At 44.3% G+C, this 19350-nt stretch overlaps 2 protein-coding genes across 6 annotated transcripts in view; one reads left to right on the top strand and one right to left on the bottom strand.

Annotated features, from left to right (window-relative positions):
* The window catches only part of LOC144719808 (RAC-alpha serine/threonine-protein kinase), a 45948-nt gene extending 43793 nt beyond the window's left edge, over window positions 1-2155 (top strand). For both annotated transcript variants that reach the window (XM_078596010.1, XM_078596011.1), the window contains one exon: window positions 114-2155. In XM_078596010.1, the coding sequence (XP_078452136.1) occupies window positions 114-193 (80 nt within the window). In that variant the 3' untranslated portion in view covers window positions 194-2155. The remainder of the gene's footprint in view (window positions 1-113) is intronic.
* Window positions 1477-18318, bottom strand: SDCCAG8 (SHH signaling and ciliogenesis regulator SDCCAG8). Of its 4 annotated transcripts, none has more exons than XM_078596006.1 (18): window positions 18095-18318; window positions 15886-16035; window positions 15574-15656; window positions 15198-15320; window positions 14891-15016; window positions 14568-14717; window positions 14110-14174; window positions 12700-12876; window positions 11983-12121; window positions 11605-11757; window positions 9371-9505; window positions 9039-9155; window positions 8731-8873; window positions 8262-8389; window positions 7614-7722; window positions 6820-6951; window positions 3743-3869; window positions 1477-2562 (listed from the first exon to the last, which is right to left on the bottom strand). In XM_078596006.1, exons 1-18 carry the CDS (start codon window positions 18156-18158, stop codon window positions 2536-2538), a joined length of 2148 nt encoding a protein of 715 aa, XP_078452132.1. In that variant the 5' UTR covers window positions 18159-18318; the 3' UTR covers window positions 1477-2535. The 4 variants fall into 4 exon arrangements, with proteins under 4 accessions (XP_078452132.1, XP_078452133.1, XP_078452134.1 ...); XM_078596007.1 differs by having other exon boundaries at window positions 18137-18291; XM_078596008.1 differs by lacking the exons at window positions 1477-2562; window positions 3743-3869 and adding an exon at window positions 5953-6034.
* Window positions 18319-19350: the final 1032 nt, after the last annotated feature.

Raw genomic sequence — 19350 nt, 5'->3', positions numbered from 1 at the left:
GGAGGGTTACGACACATTTATAAATAACGCGATCTAACCCAAAAAACTTTAGTATGAAATATACTTGTATTGAGTGTTGCACCTGATTTAACGTGCGTTTTAATTCTGCACAGTTGACAGCATGGAGTCCCTCGACAACGAACGGAGACCACACTTCCCGCAGTTCTCCTACTGCGCCAGTGGCAAGGAGTAGCTCCACACTGGCAACGCCACAGACCTCACGCCTGACCCATCGCAAACGAACCCATCCGCACCACCGGCCAGACCAAGGACACCTTCCCTTCCGAAATGAGCTCGCGACAACCCTGCCTCCGGTGCCAGTCGATCACAGGCTCGATACCTCCTCCCCTGCCTCGAGGAGAGCTCAAGGCAGGCAGTGCACGGCAATGCTCAGGTGTGCTAGAAGGTGTACTGGATCACCTGAAGTTGCTGATGATCGCGAAGACGAACTCTGTGGGTGGCTTTCCACTTAACTGACGCAGCATCAAGGCCTGAAGTTATACAAATGGGCAACTGTAATAATTATTCGTAGAGGCGTTAGGTACTGAGGCAAACACAGCTTTGTTTTGTACAATTGTTTGCCGAATATAATTACAAATTGCCGTTGTCAAGTGTAGTAGTGTGAATATGGAAAATGAGGTCTGACGTGTGAACAGTGGATAAACTGTTTCCCAGAAGATAAGGTAAGCGAAATTTTTAAAGCAATTGGTGGAGTAAGCTGGTCACGGCAAGTCCCACGAACCAGGATGATGAGGGTCAGCCATTGGGGAGTTTTTTAGACGTGAAATTTGTTTTGCTTTTCCCCCAACATCTTTCAGCCTAGCACACACGGCTGCAGGTACAACATGACTTCTATCTACGGAAGAACCATTACTTGGATGAGCCCTGTTCACTGAAGAATTATGTTGTCAAATTTGCAAGCACACCAAAGTAAAGACAAAAATACAGAATTGAATGGACAGTACATCTCAGTATGGATCAATTTTTAATTGTATTTTAAATCACACCGAGATTTTTTCCTCCTTTTTCCAAAGTGCCCAGGTCTAGTGAACCTGTTGTTTTTTAACCTCTCTTTTCTGTAAAGGTTTGCTGCTACAATTAAAAAAAAACCCACTGCTTGTAATCTTTCTTGTACAAAAAAAAAGACTTGCATGTACATATCATCCGTTTTAGTGAAAATGTAGAAAAAGGGACATTCATTTTATTTTATGAAACCTGCTTTTGTTTATGAATTTCAAGTTCTACAATGCAGTCGGCTGCATTTCTAAACACTTCCACGCTGTGGTAATATTTAGGTATTTGATAAATCATGTTGAAGAATCTGCCGTATGAACGGCACACGAGCGCGACATGGAATATTTAACAATTCTGATATTAAAGGTGATTTTTTTTTTTTTACTAATTGGTACCCTGTGCACGAATTGATGTAAGAAAGCCAGCAAAAGTGAATGTTTAAAAAGTGAAAGTGACTTAGTCATTTTCATTGCCTTAGTTTTGCTGCGACTAGTAAACTATAATTCTGCTAAAATACTAATACCGTAGTTCCTACATTTGTGAATATACTGTAGAATAGTAAAGCAAGCCATTTTTCTCAATTCACTAGCATAGCCCTAGAAGCCAGATCAATGAATGACAAGGTCAGGTCATGAAAGCAATAAAAACTACTGTAACAAATGCACGTGGTTTATTTGAGGTTATTTTATATTTTCTACATTGTACTGTAGAAATCGGAGAGCTCATGTCAATTAGTGCCTCTAATGAAATAATGCTGCAGGACTTTCATCTGTCTTTTTATTCCTTCACAAAAACGAATTGTGCAAAGCAGGCCAGGATGGAGGAGGCCTTTCCACGCATTGGATATTTTCCACCCATTCCATGGACAGTCATCAGCTGCAGCTGGGATGTTTTCATTTACGGAGCTTTCTTTCACAGGACTTAAGCAGATTTATGTTCTGTATGGTATAGCTTCACCTGGTGTACTAGTCACAGTTTGTCTGGGGTAAGTGTACTGGGACCCCCCCTCCTTCTCCCCCTTACCAGAGGCACTGGCCTATCAGTGAAGCTTTGTATGCTGTAAAACTGTAGTTGAAGTTTCATTGCACAAATGATTTGTTTTTTTTTCAGACGCTTAAATAAAAAAATATTACGTACCTCATGACGTGTGCTACACTCCAATTTTGCATTTTCACAGAGTCGGGTAATGTATGAACTATTAAGTGATCAATACTGTAGTAAATAATAGACAATCATATACAAATGTATTGCATGTATGGTTTTTATCATGACAAGTTGCCATGCTTAAAAAAACATATAAAGACATGGTAAAAAAAGCAATTTCAAGATTAGTTCATGGAAAAATATATTTTGTATGCTAACCTTACCCCCCCCCTTCCCCCTCACTATATATATTTTTTTAATTTAGAAAAAAACCTTCCACCTTTTAAAAAATCATTTAACATTGGTACATCACGGACACGCTTACAGTGGACCACACATGGATATTAAGCCAAACTCCTTTGTGTGATGGCTTCATCTTCATTTATCTGCTTTGGAAAAGTTCAGCTGAAAGGAACAGGACAAGAGGTAATGTTTTAATGCTGCTTTAGTTGTGCACTGTTTTTATATAAAATTTTCATGTACTTTTCCTGTTGCCATGCCCACCAACAACCACGAGCCTGTGAGAAGAATACAGCCAATCTCGAGTTGTTATAACTTAAAGACAATAATCCTTTAGAGGCGCAATAGCAAAATGCAGAGGTGGGACAAAGTCATTGTTATGCAAGTCCAAGTCGAGTCGCAAGTCATCAAATTCATGACTCGAGTCTGACTCGAGTCCAAGTCACATGACTCGAGTCCACATCTCATAGGTGGGACAAAGTCATTGTTATGCAAGTCCAAGTCGAGTCGCAAGTCATCAAATTCATGACTCGAGTCTGACTCGAGTCCAAGTCACATGACTCGAGTCCACACCTCTGGCAAAATGGCATACTTCAATAGTATTACTTGTAAAGGAGTGGTGCTACATACCTTAAGACTTGTTTGTTCATTCTACAGTAAGTCTCAATGTGCAAATATGCTAAATATACCTGAACATGTTTGCAATTCTTTATATAATTACAACTTAAAAATACAAGTCACAGGGTGAATCCTGAATATAAGCATTTGATAGCTTGGACACACTAAAGCCACGTTTTTGTTTAAATAAAGTATTGAAACAAATATTTTGGCTCGTTCACATTGCCACTGCCAAGCTGTTGCCTCCACTAGTGACGCTTGTGTCTCAAGGGCGGCTGGTCAACCGTCCGCTCGACACATTGATTCCAGCAAGTAGAGTTGCCTCCCTCCCTCCCCCTCTTTACATGGACTGTGTAACCCGCACTGGTGCAGTGCGGGTTACCACAGTCCATGACTGGGTCTTTCTAAGAAGCCGTAACTGCCTTGGTTGTAAACAGGATGTGGGTCACTGATAAGGAAGTAAAGGCTTTGCTTTGGTTAGGGTTGAGGAAACGGTGGCCTGACAATCTAAGATGGGATACAAATTGTTTTTTGACAATGCGCACACTGGAAATTGAACAAATGGAGCACGTGCGCTTAAAAAGCGAATTTAACACTAATTCATAATGTCATAGCAACTTGAAAAGGTGGTGGGGGGTGGTGGGGCGGCGGGCACTTTTTCTACGTAAAAACCTTTCCAGGGTGCTTTTTACGATCGTGAAGCCGCCAAACTGGGCCAAACCCTTACCTGGGTTTTCAGGAAGTGCGTCTCGTGGGAGAGCAGCTGGCGTTCGTGCAGCAGGGCTCCCTGCTTGCCGAGCAGCTCCACCACCTGGCGCACACTCGCCTGACTGTGCACGTCCAGCTGTTGCAACCTGGTCAGGCGGTTTGTCGATTGGGGGGGGGTGGGGGGGGGGCAAGGGTTAGTGGGGGAAGTGGGGAAGGAGTGACAGGAGTGTTTAAATAACCTGCTGCAAACAACTGTCCGCCCGCAGTAGCTGCTTGGTGTATAATTTTAGCTGCCGCACAAGTCGTAACCCTGTAAGGTCAGGTCACGGTAATGTCCGGTTCTCTGAACATGGAACTGTTGTATTGAAATTGCAGCTAACCTGATAAATTTTGAAAAATTTTACACTTAATAGTAATGTCCATTCAAACTTAATAAAACATTTAAATGTACCGATACGCATAACCGCAGCATCGGATGTAAGCCACGTTGAAGTTCCTCTTTGTGCATGCAAATTATGTTTCCTGCTTTTCCAGCCCGACAGTCGCCGTCACCTGTGGAGCGTGTAGGTGTGGCAGTACTGCTGGCTACCAGCAAGAACCTTCCATCGCTGTTAATACCATTAACTTTTTGAAATGGAAGTAGACAATCAGAAAACGTATCCGCAACTCGTACAGTGCTTGTTTTACTCGGGAGTTGAGGCTAGATTGCAATTTATTGTCTTGTTAGGTTTCGAACAGCATTACTTCCCAATTGTGTTTAGGCCACAACCTCCCTTTGCCCCAAAACATAAATTAGCAGCCATTGTGGCTCCACGTGCATACAAAAAATAAACAAATTCCATCGTTGATAAGAAAAAAAACAAGTTCTATGTAACGTATTATATGCACAGTTCTGTGAAAATTAGTTATTCAATTAAGTTATTTGAAATGCTTGTGTACAAAGAAGCTTCTTTGAGTTTCCCGATACGGAATGACATTTTTGTAAATCCATCTTTTTCAAAATAGCAACGTTCACCAACACCACAACCATCCATCACCACAGCCCTTCCAGATCGCACGCGCATTTCCCACTGCTACGTTTCGTGACCTATTTTCATGTCTTCACATTTTTTTGTCTACGAAAATATTACTTGATTAGTAAAACGTCCCAGTGAGGTATATAGTGTTATCTCAAAAACACTTTCATTAGGCATACAACATTTTAGTGGTGTGTCTATGTGCGGTATTGAATATGGGTCTGAATGGAAATGTTTACTTCGCCTGTCACATCGATGCCCACAGTATGTTGTACTTGATCTGGGTTTGGAACTTTCTGCATTTATTTGTTTTGATCACAAAATAGATGACAGGCCCACATTACATTTTACTTAAAATCCATGTGTTCACTCTCTTTGTAATTAAATATGAAAAGCATGTTACATGGGTTCTGATAAAAAAAAATACATGGTGTAATGGTTTGCGCAATTTATCTTTTAAGAACTTTCACTCCAAGTTGTGAGTCTACTCGGCCACTTGCAACATCGTCTGTCATTGTTCAACACTCCTTCCTACCCACTTTCAAATCGCTTAAACTCCTCTTGAACTGAACGCACAAACTGCAAAGTAATCACACGACCATATTCCGGCCAATTAAATTATCCAATTTAGGGCCGTGTGTGCACTTTTTGTGCTCTCCTCATAATGCGTGCTTATGTGCCCTATAAATTACAACCCCTGCCAGCGAGTGTGGTAATATGAAACACAGTAATTCAACCAAGCGTGACTAAATATTCTTGACATTTTTAGGATTCGCCACGATAACAATGCACTCTCTTTGACCCCAGCCAGCTACTCATTGGGTTGTAACCGCCAGGTAAGAGAACCAAGTTATATTTCTTTCACATTTTGCCTCGTCACTCACGCCGAACTACGTTGATCAGAAGGAATATTTGTGGGCTATGCACTGGAAAAAATGCGCTCGCCAAACCCAAACAAAATGGTCTTACTGAAGTTTTTTTTGCGTGCGCCAATACTCAACATTGTGTATACTTCCTAAAAGTTAGTCATAGTGGAAAGGGATGATTGTAAAGGGGGGGGTGGGGGTAGAGTGTACGGTTTCTGTACAGGGGTTTATTTTGGAAGCGGTGTTGTGTGCAGCGTTATTTGGGAGCGCGCTGGAGGCTCCGGTTGCTGCACGGGAGACCCGATACCCGGCTCAGGCCGACGGCAGCCAGACTGGCTGGCGGCACCCGCAGCTGTGCCGCCCTTATTAGGAGCCGCGTCTGCCGGGGGGCACAGGTGTGGTCAGGACCGGAGCCGCACTCAAGGGCTGCTGTGGGCAAGGGCACGGGAAAGAGGGCGGGGGGGTGGCAGGGAGACGGGAGATAGTGGTGCCGTCTCCCCCCCTCCCTTCCACTCCCAATTCCATCACTCTCTCGACTGACGGAAATACCTGATGCCAGCTGCCATGACTCATCCTCGTTTCGCTTCTCCACTTGCCAACAGCGGTTAAGCCAACCTTTAAATGAACCTGGCGAAACTGCCAATCTAATTTCTACTTTAATTTATAGTGAGAGTTGTAAATTAGAGTGTATCTGATGATCATCTTAAAACTTTTAGGTGGTTTAAAAAAAAAGTGTGGTGGCTGAAGAGAATAACCCTCTAGATATGCCAGAGCTGGAATGTGCACATAAGAAGGGTGTTCTTACACATGTGAACTATTTGCAGATAACAGAATGTGATATTTTCTGCAAGCTGGATGCTAAATCCAGAGGAGAGCACTCCAGGCTGGAAGTGTGCCATCTCCCCATGCTTTGGCGACAATAGACATCGTTGGTCACATGCAACCCTGCATTCGGTGATGATGATGTCAATGAATGCTCATGGTTAGATTAACAAGCAATGAGGCATTTGTATTCTTTTAAATCTTGCCATGCCTCTACAATTTTTATGCCTGGCAAGAACATTTGCACACTTGACAAATCATGAAGCCAATAATGAACCAAATGCTACTACTGCAGCTGATAATAATTCCACTTAATCGAGGGGGACACCCATGACTGCTCGGTTGGCCAATGTGCACGGTTACTGGTTGGGAAGTGTACGCGCGATGCTCACCGCTCCTTCATTCGCTCGTGGATTCGGCCATGCTGCGCGCACTGCGACTCCAGATCGTCCGCTCGCTGGCGCGTGCGTGCGAGCCGCTCGTGCAGCTCGCCATTCTCTTGGCTCAGCTGGGCCACCTCTGCCCTGCACGTCGACAGATTTAGCGGTAGTCCACACTGGCATTGTGGGAAAGGGGCACACGAGGAGGGTGCCACGTCTTTATTCATATTTTGGGTGGGGAGGTCTTTTAAATAAAAATGCAATATTTTTGACGTTCTGCTTCACCAAGTAGGGGGGTCGGACGGTCAAATCTGAATGATTTATGAGTTGGGGAAGGAAGTAGCTGGAGTGGTCCATGAAGGTTATGAAATGACACGACGTATCGCTCGCCCCCCCCCCCTCTTCAAAAGATGGAGATCAGTGCGCTCCTTACCCTCCAAGTTCCCACATCCATTGGAACAACATAGCAAACCAAGTGAGAGTAGTGCGATAGCATTTACAGCTAACTTACACAACTGTATCAGGTACGGTATCGGCATGAAAAAAATCAGACACGAGGCATCCGTGATACACAGAAATCACAAATCACAGCATCACGCAAGCACAACTGCGTATCACGATGCCGTACAAAACAAAAACAATAAAAAAAACACAAGCGGAAGTGGACACTGATGTTTATAACCTACGAGCCCCACTTACTTTTAAACATGGCGGCTTGTGGTCTGAATTATCGTAAGACGTGACAAGAAATATGCCTGGCGCTTTAGTGGTTAAATAGTGAAATAAAATGTCAACCGTGGGCGTACCGGCGTTTCTCGTTCATTCCACCGAGCTGCCCAGAAAGGAGCTTGCATTCATCTTTTAGCTGCTTCAGCAAAGCATTTTGAGAGCTTGAAAGTGCCTCCAATTCACCCACTGTGTAAATATATGAAGCAACAGCATTCCTTAATGAGGGAAATGTAATCCTCTGCAGTCCACACGTACAGAAGAGTAATGCAGTTCGAGCAGTTGTATATTTACCTGAATTTTAAATCTAATGTCTAGGGTAACCCTATCAAGACCAAGGATTTATATTTGTACGTATATGACTTATCCTTGTAAACTAACTGAGTGCATCCAAGCTAAGATTTTTACAACCATCTGTTTCACTGGATTAGCAAATGCAACAGACGGTGTGGCAGAGTGTATAGTTGAAGACAGCTGTGCTGCAAACACCCTGGGCAACGTGACATTTCCTTGATGAAACGTAAATGCAAAAAAAGAAGCCAACAGCAGCTGTTTCATCATACCTTGGAGGATAAGCCACTGGACATGTTAGCTGTGCATTAGTCCTATTACTGAAATCTTGGGGAGAGTAAAAAAAAAAACGACTGCTTTTTTTTTTGCAAAAGTAATACAATTTCATGCACACGTCATTTTCATTGCTGATATTGATGGGAGAGGGCCTGACTTGCCTCTCTCCCGGTGCTGGCTCTCGGAGAGTTGGATGTGTGCAATCAGCTCTTGCTCTCGCTGCTCAGCCTGCGTGCGCAGGCTCCTCGAGTCGTCGGCGATGCGTCTCTGCAGAGATTCTTTCTCCATCCTAACTCGTGCGCACGCAAGCACACGGGCAAAGCGTGTGCGCAAACCAAACATGAGAATGGCACATCTGGTGGCAATGCCAAACTCGATTCCCTCTGCACTCCCCGACAGCGCAGGTTTCCATCTTTACCAGTAATCTCTGTCGACATCTAAATTAAGTCGGTACACCTTGCAAGCACCTGATGATTGGCGAGTAAAAATGGAAAGCTATGCCACGGAGGGTTGAGGGGGAGGCGTGAAGAATGCATTTTGGGAAATCTTGGGTTACACAATGTGCCAGCCCGCTGCTGCTGCTGTTATTGCCGACAGTGGCTACGCTTAGCCTGCTTGGCGATTGCTCACCTGGCGACCTGGAACTGCTGTTCGGCTGTGCCCAGCCGGTGCGTGAGCTGTATGCGCTCATCCCCGGCATGTGCAGCCTCGCCTTCCGCTCGCTCCAGCCGCCGCCGCAGCTCCGCCAACTCCATCTCCAGCCGCTCAACCTCCTGCTCAACAGCAAGGCCGGGGACAATACTTCTAATGTAACACAGTGTTTCTGTGGGCAGTTGGTGCTGCTGAACTTGATAAAATTAGCAAGTGATGAACAGTTCGAAAGCTGTTGGCAAACGGGTAGAAATGTTTGAATTAATTTACAGGGAGAAGGTACAAACCTGCTCTTTTACATCCATCTGCCGCATTGCTTTCATTCTGTATTCTTTGAGTTCTTTCTCTGCCTCGTCCTTGCGTAGTTTTGCCTGGTTTAGCTGGAAGCGCATCTCTCCACACATCTGCACATCAGACAGGAGTGGCACAGCTCGATAAACCATAGTGAAAAAAGGTGTTTTCATCAGATCTATTTAAAAAAAAAATTCCCAATCTAAATTTCAGTGTTTTTATACGATACATATTTACATAATATGTTCGCTGCGAGCAACATTGCAAGTGCACTTTATGGAAATGTTTAAGAGATGCAGCAACACTCAGGAGGCACCGACGGCTGCACCTTAGTGAGGTCGGTCTCGTGAGCCGTGAGCTGCTTCTGTGCCTCCTCCAGCTGCTCGCCAATGGCTCCCTTCTCTCGGGCCAACCGCTCCAGTTGCGCCTCCAGGGTGCCTACTTTTTCAGACAAAAACTTCACCTGGGTGGTACACAAAGACAAAGAGCCCCCGTGTAGCCTTTAACAGCGAGCACTTATGAAGGCTGGCACGGCACACGAAGGACGGTTCGGTGGCCAGCACCGTGCCTGGCCGCCTTTGTCTCCCTAGTAGAGATATTTACACACTATACCAGGCACGCATTTATAGGCCGAGTCGACCTAGAGGAGGCCCAGGACCAGTTCAGATAATCGTCACTGGTGTTGGTCGTGAACGAGAATGGAACTCGGGTGGGCCGGGTTCGTAGCGCAGCGCGCTACCCGCTGTGCACGCACGTCCACACATGCACAAACACAGCAGTAGATTTTCTTTTGTAAGGCTATCCTATCTTGTTAAAAACAAAAAAATCCCATGTTTTCTCGTGGGTTATTAAGGTTATAAAGTTGTGATTTGACAACAAAGCACATGGTGTGTCAAAGCTTGCTGTACATCTGAAAGGGATGTTGACAGAAGGTGCTGGCCGAAAGGTCAGGACACTACCCCGCTTAGCTTGTTTCAAGTAATCTCATACAATGCCAACAGACAGCTCGGGAAGACTAAACTTTTCACAGTTTGCAAAAACATGTTCATGTTCGAAGCATTCAACACCCCAGGGCATGACAAAAAACATCCTCGAACTACACTGTAAAAGCAGACTCCCAGACTGCACTCAAAATCAGGAAAAACTGAACGAGGAAAGCTGCAGCTTCTCATAAATAATTAATTTCTCTAAAAAACTACCCACCATCTGCCGGTGCAAGTTCACCAAGGGCATACATTCAGGAATATAATGCATGCATTTTGTTACTGCCTTCCCTTAAAGGCTGCTCAGAAATGGTAGTTGGCCTTCATTTACAACCAGGCGAGAGCCCATTACAAAAAAAGAAAGTTTATCTTTTGAGTGACCCCCTACGGGAGAGTGAACAATAAATTATACGGTACAAATTTGTGAAAAGGCAAGGCACGTACAAGAGGCAAATAATTTGTAGAATATCAGTAATGCAAAAGCATACCTCTAAATTTGGAGTTAAAAACTGTTGATAATAGGCATTGCACAAAAAAAAAATTTGCAATAACAATTTGCAATAATAAACATTAAATGTGGATGTATCACTATAATTTCATAAGAGTAATTAATTACAAGCGTTAGCAGTGTGATTTTTGCACAAATGCACAATAACATAAAGACTTGCTGAAGTGTACCAAATAAGATTTTAGTTTTCACCAAGCACTTGCTGCCTAAACATTCAAGTGCATTACACTGTACGTGTATAGCCCTTTGTCAATTCACTGCTAGATGACAGCCTTCCCCCATCATGTAGGTCATGGGGATTATTTGAACATACTTCATCATGCTGTAGTGTGGATTTGTGAAGGCAGAAAGCATCGCTGCAACAACAATCGCAGTTCGCCAATAAGTGGTGGTGACGTCACCACGGTGCTTGTGCCAGGCTAGGTGCACCTTGAGACCATGTGAAGTGTCCCAAGATTTTGCCGGCAGGAGGTCAAGGGGCAGACAAAGGTGCCATGGGCTGACTGACATGACCGTCAGAGGCACCACCTGTGCTCCCTACTTTGCCAACTTGCCGCGTTTTAGCCATCCGGCGCTCCGCTTGTTATTATGAGCGTTGCTCCTCTGTCCACCGCTGTTGTTGGAGGGCGGCTTCCTCCAACTGCCCAGTAGTGTCCTTCATGAGTCTCCTCTACAGAGGCCAATCTTGACACCGCTTGTTCGAATCATTGGCAAGTCCAATCAGTTCCACATTCTTCTGTACCGCATCAGTCCATCTCTTTTCTAGCCCATGCCGTGCCCGTCTAACCCCCTCAATCAGACCAAACAGAAGCGGCTTGGGCATGCGTTGGCTAGGCACGCGGGCTACATAGATGCTCTCTGCCGCTCACCATGTAGCCCCGTATCCTATAACCTGTTGTGCATGGTGGTCACTCTATCAAGCACTGCAAGGGCTTGAAACTGCTTAAATTCTGAGACCTAATGAGATTTGGTACATTCTGGGTGATCATAGGCAAGCGTGCTATCAGTGACTGACACATTCTCAGCTCGTTGTCAGTGCGGATTACTTCATTTTAGCTCATGGTGACTTACAGTAGAATCCAACGCCTCCTTCTCCTTTCCAGCCTCATGGTGGGCTGTACTGCGGGCAAGCACGATCCGTTCCTGAAGCAGGGACAGCTCCTTTCCGAGCCGCTCTTTCTGCCGGCTCAGCTCCGACCGAATCTGTTCACACTCCACTGCCATCTGCAGGGCCAGAGAGTAGAGGCAAGCAGAAAACATTTAGTCAATGGTAGATCACCATGGCTAGCCATGAGAGAAAATCGCCACCATATCAAATCCGATTATTAAATTTTCCCTGACCGCTAACACTTTGCAAAATTAACATTCAGCCGTTCGGCAAAGTTAGGCAACCTCGGTTCCTCTTCTGGTCACATTGAGTGATGCTGCATTGGAAGTTGAACGTCATGCCTTGGCTTTCTCCAGGTTGGCTTCCTCGGCTGTCTCCAAAGTGGCTTTGACCTGCTCGCAGGCGGCAGCTTCCCTCCGCTGCAGCTCACTTACAGTGCATCTCAGCCCTGCCAAGGTGTCCATCAGCTCATCTCGTTCCCTGCACACACACACACACAAGTGTTCTGATGTCAGATTTGTTTTATAGCATATACATCAGCATAAATAGACAGTTTTTGGAATCGTGTGTGATTTTTGTTGTTATATTACTATAATTACTTATTTTACATTGTTCTAGTATTATAGTTATGCTTGTTTACTCAGGAAAGCCTCACCAAGTCTTCAAACTTTTTCAGAAGGGTCCTGCCAAGTTTCCCGCAGTCGAGGGCGATGGCGCTATGTGTAATCCCATAATCGAGTAATCTGAAGATCATCTTTCATCATTGGGGTGTTTGGCCGATACAAAATACATTTATTTTTAGCTCTGGGAGGAAATCGAAGAACTCAGAGGAAACCCATGCGGAACAAATGAAGAACATACAAACTCCACACAGAATGGTGCCCGAGTTGGGAATCAAACCCAGACATTTCTTGCTGTAAGGCACAATCATTACCACTGTGCCACCCTGCTTTCCATGCAAGCATAATGGTTTGAAAACCGTTAATGAAGTAATGCATGAAATGTGCTTAAATGCGCAGTAGATACAGCGTCGGCAGGGGCCACCCCTGCGGACTCACTTTGTGAGCCTGCCTATGGTCTGCACGTGCGCGTCACTGTGCGTGTGTGCCAAGACCGCCTTGTGCTGGGAACACTTCACACACAGCCCCCCGGGGACTCCGCCTCCAGGTCCCTCCTGCTGCCGCAGCTTGAGCCGAAACTCTTCACACTTGCGCTGGGACTCCGACAGATCCATCCTGTCCATCAATTGCACAGTTAACGCACGGTCGCTCGTGCGTCACAAGGTTTTGCAAATGTATCTATTGGGCAGTGTCCAGAAAAACAATTGCAAAAAAAAGTTGACGCAGAAGCTTTCCAGATTTTATCCACAAAAACAGTGAAATATGAGTAGAATGCAAACCAAACCCATATTTAAATCTTGCAGTGTCAACAAATTGCTAAACACTGTATTTTAAAAAGTGACGTTTATGTGAATAATAACTCACATTATAAGCATCAAATTAGTAAATGTGAGAGTAGGCTTTTTGGCAGATTAATGCATTTTGTGACCTCATTTATTTTTTGCCCATGAATTTCTGCTGAATTGTTAAGACGTATAATTTGTTTCGATAGGTTGTATTGACAGGACATAAATGATTGTTACAGCAGCTAAATTCATCTCCTGTTTCATCTGAATTTTTAAAAAAATACACAGTAGATCATTGATTATCTGGCACGCGATTATCCAGCTTCCAACATTATCCGGCAGTCCCGGGCCGATCCCCCGAAACCGGCATGTAATCCTGCGATCGCCGGAAAACCGCTCCAAAGGCTGTACCAATCCGGCGATTGGCACCATGTGCGTGACAAAAAAAAGTAGCTATACTTGATTTCAGTGTCAAATATTATGTACCTGTACATTATGCACTACATACAACTTAAACAATGAAAAAAACTACACTATATACATATGTCATGATGAATAACTAATAAAAACAGAAAATATACAGGACAATCCGGTGGTGCATATGATTTTGCGTTCGCCGGAGCACCAGTTTAAAGGCTGCATCAGTCTGGTTGGTGATCGTCAAACACATGGTTGAAACAAGCAGTGTGTTTGATTGCGTTAGCGAGCAATATACAGACCTCACATGCAGTAACTTTTTACAGAATAATTATTTTTGTTCATTTGAATACTTATTTATGCCAATTGCATATAGAAAAACAATTTAAACACCAAAAATATACACACAACACCTAAAAACATTTTATTCAAGAATCTACAAAAATAAGCTATTTTAAATAATGTTGTGATTATCCAGCGTTTTTTTTATTTGGCGGCGCCTGCCCCCCTAAGCCGCCAAATAATCGATGATCAACTGTACTCGGAAAGTACGAGAATGGTCTTTTAAATTAATTTATACAAATGCTTAATAGCGGAAATCCAGAATTTGAACATAAGTAGTCAAATGTTATTTTAAGCAACTAACCGTAATGAATTCATCTGAGCCTCCATGGTCTGGGTTCTGGCTTCGTGTAAAGCTTTTAGCCGTTCCTTAGTAAGAGAGGGAAATACACATTACTTCATTATTGTAAAAGCAAGAAAATGGTTTGTGGACAACTTAATACATTTAACACGACCGCACCATGTTCCATTTGATGTAGCTGTGTTTTTTTTATACAATCATGACTCTCCTCTTCTTGGTTCTTTCGGTAAAGTCACGTAGAAGGGAAGTAATAAAATAATAAAAATAAAACATAAAAAAATCATGACTCTAACAATACGAGGCATTTAGCACAATTGCGATGTTACAGGATGTCTTTTTAAGCAGCTCATTGTAGATTTTTTTTTTACCAACGAATAACAGAACACAATGCTTAAAATGCCTATTAATGAATACACACGTGAAAAAAGAAATGTGGCAAAATTACTCCTGACAATTCATACCAGCTCTAACTTCCATTCTTCCTGCTGAATCGCGGTGGCCACGGAGGAAGCGGCAGTGTGGGATGGGCTTCGCTTTGTGTTTGATTTTTTCTCTTCTGCCACACGCTTGGGAAGCTCGTTGGATTGGGAACGCGGTAACTGTACCTCATCCTATATACATGAGGGAATGCAACAAGGCGTACATTTGTCACCCTATTTCAGTAATGTACCTACAATAGGAGTGAGACATTAATTCAAGATTCTGGACAGTTTGCACACATCTGTGTAATATAAAATAGAACAGTATATGAACGTCGAAAAAATGAAAATGAATAAGCAGTTACCAGCACGTAATTTTCTGCATGATCCGATAGACTTTCTTGCACAGATTCCCCCTTCAGTTCATCGCGAAGATTTTCATTTTCCAGCACAACGACCTTCACTCGCTGCTTCATCCCCAACAGCTCCTCCTGTAACGTCATTAGTCACGTCACTTGTGTAAGCTTTCACAAATGCACTCTTCCTCCAGCCAAGCATCGTTGCACAGCTGAGTGAATCTCCATAATTATTGGTTGTGGTGCATTTGATGTTAGAATAATGGACAGGTGTACAGGGTTCACTTGTGGTGTAGCTTGAGGATTTTGAACTTACTTTGCAAAATTGCACCTGAGCCTCCAGGTGCTGTACATACTCTGCCTGCCGGTGGATGATTGGCACAAGCTCATCCACCGTTGGCACGTTTATGTCCGATTCTCGGAATCCGGATCCATGGTCCTTTGTACAAAGTTACAAGGAACGGATTTCAAAAGAATTATAATTGATAAGTCAAAACACAAAGCTCTCTATACTATCCTTACAAATTTGTGTCAGATGAGCAAGCATCATTAAAATTGGGTACTGAGGTTTACAGTCAAGGAAACATACATTAAATATTACCCACACAAATGTACAGAAGCCTACACAAGGTGAAACGCACATTTCCACATTCATTATTTACCTACATTTAACAACTTTATTGGTACCTTACCCTTTGGGGTGATGAACCAGGTGAGGAGGAAAATGGCAATTCTTGGTTTTCATGCTTGCGTAGCAGGGTTCGCAGCTGAGTGACTGTGCATATGAGGCATAAAATGGTTAATTGCTCTAAATTAATCAGTGCATTGGTGTTATATTTAAAGTCCACGTCAGACGCACCCAAATTACATGTGTTGTCATGCATGTTATGACACGGCTGTGTTGTGTACAAACACGCAGAAACTCCACGTCGTTTCAAACACAACCCTGCACATTCACAGCACACTGCTCTTCAACAGATGTGGGAGTTGGTGCGAGTTCCTACCAGCATCGCTATGCCTCAGCTCTTGCCACTGGACTTTTGGAGTTGCCGTGAGGGGGGCCCACTCATCCTCAGTGTGGGATGTGTCCAGTGGGTCCTTGGCTCGCTCCTCCAACGTGCTGCCTTGTAGATCCAGGCTGAAGGTGGCCCTTTCTGGTTAATTTACATGACATCATTGTTCATGGTTACCCAGTGACAATACAATTTGTTAAAATGCTAGGCTGAATGCCAGACTAACTTTTTTTTATTTACACACAACATTTTCATCATGGGACTTCATTTGCCAGTACCAAAATATACTAATAGGGGTTTTCCCATTTTTTCTGGCAACAAAACTGACACCTTTTGCAAGGAATCATGCTTACATTAACCACAATACTTGCAGTCAAATAAAAACAAAAAACAATACTCTGATAATTTATGCATTGTCTGATAAGTCAAAACACAAAGCTCTCTATACTATCCTCTCTGGTGTGGACCAATCAGTTTCAAAGACAATGCATAAATTATCAGAGTATTGTTTTTTGTTTTCATTTGACTGCAAGTATTGTGGTTAATGTAAGCATGATTCCTTGCAAAAGGTGTCAGTTTTGTTGCCAGAAAAAAGGGGAAAACCCCTATTAGTACACAACATTTTGTTGTTTCATGTATTTTTTTAAAAATCTCAGATCTCTCTTAAAAAGACAATTCTAGTCTCAACTGGCTCATTTTGTGTTGCAACTAAGGGGCATATTCTACAGGAAACGGTTCAAACGCGCAGCTTAATTATATTTGGTGACTAAAAAAAGATGTCGGGGTTATCAAACTCGAGGATGCTAAGCGCGTTAGTTGCCATCTACACTACAGTACACGATTTTAATCGTGGGCAAGGTTGATCTCGCCCAAGCGTGGACTATGCACGGAAGGAAACGCGTTGTTTTGTTTCACTTTCCCAGTTCATTCAGTGGGACAATGTAATATTCACCCCTGCTCGTTTGCGGTCCTATCTGTGGCCGCTGATTTGGCGGCCCCGTGTGGTTACAATGGGGGGCTGCAAGCACTCAGGCTGGACATGTGGAAAAAAGAGCTTCATAGCTTATCGGATTTTGATTCTAACTCGGCTGATTCTAACACAGCCGAGTGGCGATCCTAGTGACCAATTCCCGCCTGTTGCTGTGGTTTCAGCCCTCGGTCAGAGTTTCAAGACTCCAGGTACCAAGCACTGCACTAAAGTTTTGGGACACGGGCCAGCACTATGCTCGCCGGCCTTTAAAACGAGCCGTCATTAAGCTGTATTTATAAGACCACGGGATCGAACGGCGATGGCGACCCCGTCCTCCCAGCGAGGGGATACACCAAGACGGGATCTTGGGGATGAGAGCACCACCGAAGCGAATGGAACGTCGTCCTCGGGGTTTCTCGGAACAAAAATGACCCCGTGCTCGTGGCTTGACGACACCCGGTGGAATCGCACCGCCTGCTCGCTTGGCAGCTACGTCCGTGGTAGAGAGAGGACACACAAACGAGGGTAGCCTCCTGCTGACAATTCTCCGGACTAAAGCAATCCCATATCCTGGGATACATAAGGGTGGAACAATAATAATAACACTGGTCAACAAAAAAAACATTTTTTTCTGGCCTGGAATTTTTCAGCTGTTTTAGACTAATTTCAAATCTGATCTCAGATTTGCTCTATCACATTTTATTTTTATGCTATCGGCATACCCCATTTTCATTCATTTTACCCGAAATGAACTCTGTCACTTATGATTGCAAGTTGTTGCGAGTCAGTGACTGCTTTAGTGTTAAAATATGGTGCTGTATTTTTAGGATAGTGTGTTTATAATATAATTTTATGTAGATATCCACATTTATTAAATATTTTTCTTCTGCAGCTTTTATTGAAAATGCAATATTTGATATCTCAAAACCCTGTGATAGACAAAAACTGATGCCAGATTTGGAATCAAAACCTCAAAATTACCTTAAAACCGTTAGAATACCTTATGCCAGAAAAAGTGTGTTGACCAGTGTAATAAAAGTCGTCCTCAAGAACGCAAAAAGTGATCCGTTCTCAGCACTGAAGGGTTCCCTTTGCCGTGGCTTAAGGTGGCCCCGATCTCGTGGCTAAGGAGCCCATGGCTTAAAGGAGACCCAGGGGGGAGTTGTGCTCGAGACTGAAGGGACCGCGACCTCGTGGCTCCTGGTGGGTGCCGACGTTCCGGGACTCTACCTCTCAGGCTAGCGCGGTAGGCGGCCAGGCCTTCCTCGTCACCTCGGCGGAGTCGCGTGGTCATCGGCGACGCTCCTGAGCGGGCCGATGGAACCTTACTCGTCGTCGTCGTCGCTGTCAGCTTGTACTGATGATTAGGGCTGCGGCGATGAGCAACGGGACGAGGAACTTTGCGACGATTCTTCTGCTGCTGCCGCTGCCGGAATCCGATGCCCGCCCGCACGAACGACACGCGGGAGGGGGGTGGGGCTCGCGTGGGCCACGTGACCGTCGCCGCCGCAGCCAATGGGTGCGCGAGAGGGCGCTTGTGCGTGACGTCACGCGTTGCCTAAGGCAACCGCCTCGGCCTAACCTAGGCGCAGTGTTTATTTTAATACATTATTACTACAGCACATAAGCGTAGTGTTTATTTTAATACATTATTACTACAGCACAAACATCGGCCTAGTGTTTGTTTTATTACTACAGAACGTTTATAAGCATAGTGGTTATTTTAATACTTACAGTACATGTATAAGCTTAGTGTGTATTTTAATACCATAACACATTTATGAGCGTCGTGTTTATTTTATTACAATATATTTACAAGCTTAGTGTTTATTGTAATACTCTAGTACATTTATAAGCGTAGTGTTTATTTTTATCTTACAGTACATTTTTAAGCGTAGTGTTTATTGTATTACTACAGTATATTTATAAGCTGTTTATTTTAATATCGTCCAGTACATTTATAAGCGTAGTGTTTATATTAATACATTATAACTACAGCACATGAGCGTAGTGTTTATTTTAATACATTACTACACCACATGTATAAGCGTAGTGCTTATACTGGTAGGAACCTCCTGGTTCCACCAGGCCACAAGGGATTATTGTGTCCGTCCGTCCGTCGTGAATCCAAAAATGGGAGGGGTGGGGCTGGGTGGGGAGGGGCTGAGTGGGGAGGGGCTGGGTGGGGAGGGTGGGGCTGGGAGGGGCTGGGTGGGAAGTGGAGGGTGGGGAGGGGCTGGGTGGGGAGGCTGGGGCTGGGTGGGGAGAGGCTGGTCACCTCGTGGTGCCCTTATAAAACGCAACGTTTAACCTACTCACGCCGGCTTGTGCCCGCCCTCTCAGTCGGCCAGATTTGCGGAATACACGCCGCCGTTGACCCTGGCCATTGACCGAGCAACCCAACGTTCCTACCAGCTCCCTCCGCAGTAATGTGTTAGCGTTAGACGTGCTGTACCGTCAGTTACGCGTCATTCCTGTCACCCCCT

Source organism: Lampetra planeri, chromosome 7 (genome assembly GCF_965212315.1).
Source record: "Lampetra planeri chromosome 7, kcLamPlan1.2.h2, whole genome shotgun sequence".
Classification (NCBI taxonomy): Eukaryota; Metazoa; Chordata; class Hyperoartia; order Petromyzontiformes; family Petromyzontidae; genus Lampetra; species Lampetra planeri.
This window is presented reverse-complemented; position numbering and strand designations above follow the sequence as displayed.

Excerpts from the sequence above, each read along its gene's own strand:
- SDCCAG8 (XM_078596006.1), bottom strand. The coding sequence starts at position 18,158 with ATGACCACGCGACTCCGCCGAGGTGACGAGGAAGGCCTGGCCGCCTAC. Across the intron at positions 12,877-14,109 it reads GCTCAGATGAATTCATTACG|GATGGATCTGTCGGAGTCCC; the intron begins GTTAGTTGCTTA and ends ATTGATGGACAG. Across the intron at positions 8,874-9,038 it reads AGATGGATGTAAAAGAGCAG|GAGGTTGAGCGGCTGGAGAT; the intron begins GTTTGTACCTTC and ends GCTGTTGAGCAG.